This window comes from Sinocyclocheilus rhinocerous, unplaced genomic scaffold (genome assembly GCF_001515625.1).
Source record: "Sinocyclocheilus rhinocerous isolate Xijiao unplaced genomic scaffold, SAMN03320098_v1.1 scaffold835, whole genome shotgun sequence".
In the NCBI taxonomy this organism is placed as follows: domain Eukaryota; kingdom Metazoa; phylum Chordata; class Actinopteri; order Cypriniformes; family Cyprinidae; genus Sinocyclocheilus; species Sinocyclocheilus rhinocerous.
This window is the reverse complement of record NW_015647431.1, coordinates 1,259,529-1,263,609: the sequence shown is the minus strand read 5'-3', so window position 1 is coordinate 1,263,609 and position 4,081 is coordinate 1,259,529. Positions and strand designations below refer to the sequence as shown.

The 4,081-nt window shown below is 33.9% G+C and overlaps 1 protein-coding gene across 2 annotated transcripts in view; it reads right to left on the bottom strand.

Moving 5' to 3' along the window:
- Window positions 1–4,081, bottom strand: part of LOC107709077 (serine/threonine-protein kinase tousled-like 1-B) — an 18,363-nt gene that overhangs the window by 11,613 nt on the left and 2,669 nt on the right. For both annotated transcript variants that reach the window (XM_016513464.1, XM_016513465.1), the window contains exon 2: window positions 1,531–1,649. In XM_016513464.1, coding sequence (XP_016368950.1) covers window positions 1,531–1,649 — 119 coding nt within the window. The remainder of the gene's footprint in view (window positions 1–1,530; window positions 1,650–4,081) is intronic.

Genomic DNA, 4,081 nt, shown 5'->3' with positions numbered 1-4,081 from the left:
ACTCTTACGATAACCTGTGGAAAAAAAAAAACCCATCTTAAGCACGCAGAATAACATAAGTGGACTTTAAACGATTAATTGCCGCTTTGAACGATTACGTAATTGTGGCATCCGTAATTGTAATCACGATTAAAATTCGATTAATTGTGCAGCCCTATGTTTCAGTTAAATAGTTAACGAATTAACAAAAGAAAAGGGAAAAAAAACAAACAAACAAAAAAAAAGTATTTTTATTGCCGCCCCACAAGTTTAAGGAAACAGAGACGGCTGAAAGCACATCCTGTTTGTTTTCTTTATTTTACAAAGAAGTAGTTTTGTTCTTATTGTAAATATACAAAAATAAAAGTAAACCCTTTAGTTTCAAATGATGTCTTACTCCTATCTTTCAGACCAAAATTTCAGATTTTTCCGCTGTGATAAGGACAAAATCCGTGCCTCTCCCGTGCACACAACATATCATTTATAGCACTGATAGATGTTTAGAGGCCTATGTTGTATATAATGAATGCCATTATAATTTGTGTTTTATTTTTATAATCGTATATATAATTTTGTACTATAATTTAATAGCTAATTATATTTTCTGATTTTTCTCTTATTCTGTTCTGAATGCCGGCAAAATTTTACGGATTTGCTGACAACTTGTAGGTGACTGTTTTTTTTTTTTCTCAGCGCAATTTTGACTGATATGTATAACAGAATTTATCCATGCGGCAAACATTTTTAAAATAGCTTTGCGGAAAATAAAAAAATTATGATAATATCTCACAGCGTTCAGCTCATATGTAACTTGCACGATCTTATTTCACAACATTTGATCTAAAGATCAGAAAAAGCCCACATACACTGGCCCAAAGACCCTCCTCTCAAAAGAAATCAGGACAGAAGTGGTCGAAAGTGGACAGAAAAGATGGATTAAAACACCAGGTGTGTTCCAGTTATGAGAGTGCTGGGAAATATGGTTTTAATAGAGTCTCCAATTTCAACTTCAGCAACAAAAACTGCATTAGAGTTGGCAAGTTCAGTTCATTTCTGTGAATCATTTCAAACTGACCGTATTAACAAATTAATTCACTACTCTGATTCAATTATTTGTCTTGTTCTAATCTTATTCAATCATTATTTACACTCCAAAAAAGGTTCACACATGGGATTTTAAATTTCTTTACTAAAACATTTTTATATTTTTGTAAGTACATTTTGGTTTTTATTACTATCTTTTGTTAAATTGATGCATATAAAATAAGCAACTTCTGTGAAAAAATTGAAAACATTTAATGTGGAGACATTTAAAATAATTGTATACTATAGTATATTTTGCTACATGTTTAATTACCTAAATGATGCTTTTTCAGTTTTAAGAAAAAAGTCTCATTTTCCAATTTCAGAGTAAATGCATATTTAAATAAAATGAAATAATCAATAATAAAAAATAATTAAATGTAAATAACAATTAATTAAATATCATCCAAAGCATCGCCCTGAGCATATGAGGATGCACATTTGTGTGTTTGCATGCGTGTGCATTACTTTAGGTCCTCCACTCGCGCTCCCTGTGCTTCCTCCTGTATTTCCACTAACTGCTCCGATGAAACGTGCCTCCAATAGCTCCTGCCGGCGTGGATCCAGAGAATGCAGTTCATCCATCCCTGCAAACACACACGATTACACGTCAATCTCAACACGTTCACACACAGGGTTGAGGTTTGGGAGGGGTGTGATCACGGTGACGCATCCTCCTGGAATCTTACGAGACCATCCAGTCATTGTTTTCTAATCCCATGCCACCCTAAAAGAGCCAGAAGATCATAACCTACTCATAATACTGGTTTAAAGGCAAAGTACTTAGAAAAGGTTTACAGCTACAGAACTACACTCACATCAGACTCACATGTTTATTTATATTAATCTGCTTCAAAATGGCCAGACTGTGACAACGATATGTCTACAATAAGATTATCACCATGCTTCACATCTGACCATCCAAGCTCATCCACAATATTTTTCGTCTGCTCTTTTAGCCATTTTCATTTTTCACGGCAAACTTCAACAGAGCTTCTTACTGCTGGAGTCAGGACTACAAACAGGAAGTACTTCAAGACATTTCCTGCTCATTATCAGCTGATGCCACTGTCAGCGTAGCTCCATCACCTTATTTTCGTCTCAGTAAATAATGACGACACAATCTCCCATTTAAAAAATGAATGATTTAAGTAAATACAATGTGTATTTCCACATATCACTGTGACTGCAATTTTACTGATTATATTTGGTCATATAGACTACCATACATACTGTTCAAAAACTTTTGAACTTTTTGTTTTGTTTTGTTTTTTAAGAAATGAATACTTTCATTCATCAAGAACACATTAAAATGATCAAAAGTGACAACAAAAGACATTTATAATGCTACAAACGATTTCTATTTCAAACAAACGCTGTTCTTTTGAACTTTCTATTCATCAAAGAATCCTGAAAACCAATGTATCTTGGTTTCCACAAAAGTATGAAGCTGTGTTTTCAACATTGATAATAATCAGAAATGTTTCTTGAGCAGCACATCAGCATATTAGAATGATTTCTGAAGATCATGTGACACTGAAGACTGGAGTAATGATGCTGAAAATTCAGCTTTGATCACAGAAATAAATGACATTTTAACATATATTCGAATAGAAAGCAGTTATTTTAAATTGTAATAATATTTCACAATATTACTGATTTTACTGTATTTTTTATCAAATAAATGCAGCCTTGGTGAGCAGAAGAGACTGCTTTCAAAAACATTTTAAAAATCGTACAAACCCCAAACTTTTGAAGGGTACTGTAACTCTGGCACAAACAAAACAACAGTCTGCTAAGAATGCTGAGTAAATAATGTAAGAACTACATTTTTGGTTGAACTATACTTTCCATGTTTGACATGATCTGGCAGCAGATGCCTGAAGACAGAATTCATCATCATCATCATCATCATTGAAGCAGCTGCCAAATGGCCCCGTTTCTTCAGCACATGAGACTAATACAGTATCAGCAGCCGATAAGAACAACCAGCTAATAACGGCATGAATCATCATTACAAAACCTGTCTAAAGGAATCATCTGGTCTTCAAACCCTATTACAGTGACTAGACAAAACAGCTCAGCTTCACTTGTGTTCTCCAGCCATAAACACGGGCGCAGCGTATGCGTCCGACACCACTGCCATGATAAGACTCGTGCCAGAAAGAGCTCCAAGCCAAACCAATCCCAAGATGGTGGATGGGTGGAAAATTATGAAGGTCAACGGGTCAGGAAGAGCACAGCTGCCCAGATAAGGGACACAGATGATAAATCAAACCACTGGGAATGAGTAAACACAAACCTAAGGCCACATCTGGTTTGGCAAATAACCCGAACAGCAAAGAAAGCAGTGCTTGGCTAAATGAGACACCTCCCAAACATGCCGAAGGTGGAGTGGAAATGAGTGAAAGCCAATGACCAGGTAACAAACAAGCCACATCCTAGCCATCAACAGATCCCAAAATATTATAAAACAATAATAATCCAACTTCTTATACAGTAGATGACAAATACATACACTTTTATATTATTATATTTCCTTCAAGTACCATGGCAGGATCTTGTGCATTTGTTACAACTACTTTTATATCTGATGCTGATTTATTTTAATAAATAAAAGCCATAATTGTTTAACTTGAGAATTTCAACTATTCAATCAATTGAAGTATTTTAAAAAAAATGGATGACACACCAACTATGTTTGTTTTACATGCTAAAAATGCCTGAAAATCAATTCCTGGGGTAAATATTAATGCCACTTAAATTTCAAAACCTCTTGAAATTGTAATTTTTTTTTTTAAACTATTAGTAATTGTGAAATATTATAAGAACTTAAAATACCTGTTTTCAATTTGAATATATTTTAAAATTTAATCTATTTCTGTGATCAAAGCTGAATTTTCAGCATCATTACTCCAGTCTTCAGTGTCACATGATCCTTCAGAAATCATTCTGATATGCTGATTTGCTGCTTAAGAAACATTTATTATTTTAATTATTATTATTATTATCATCATCA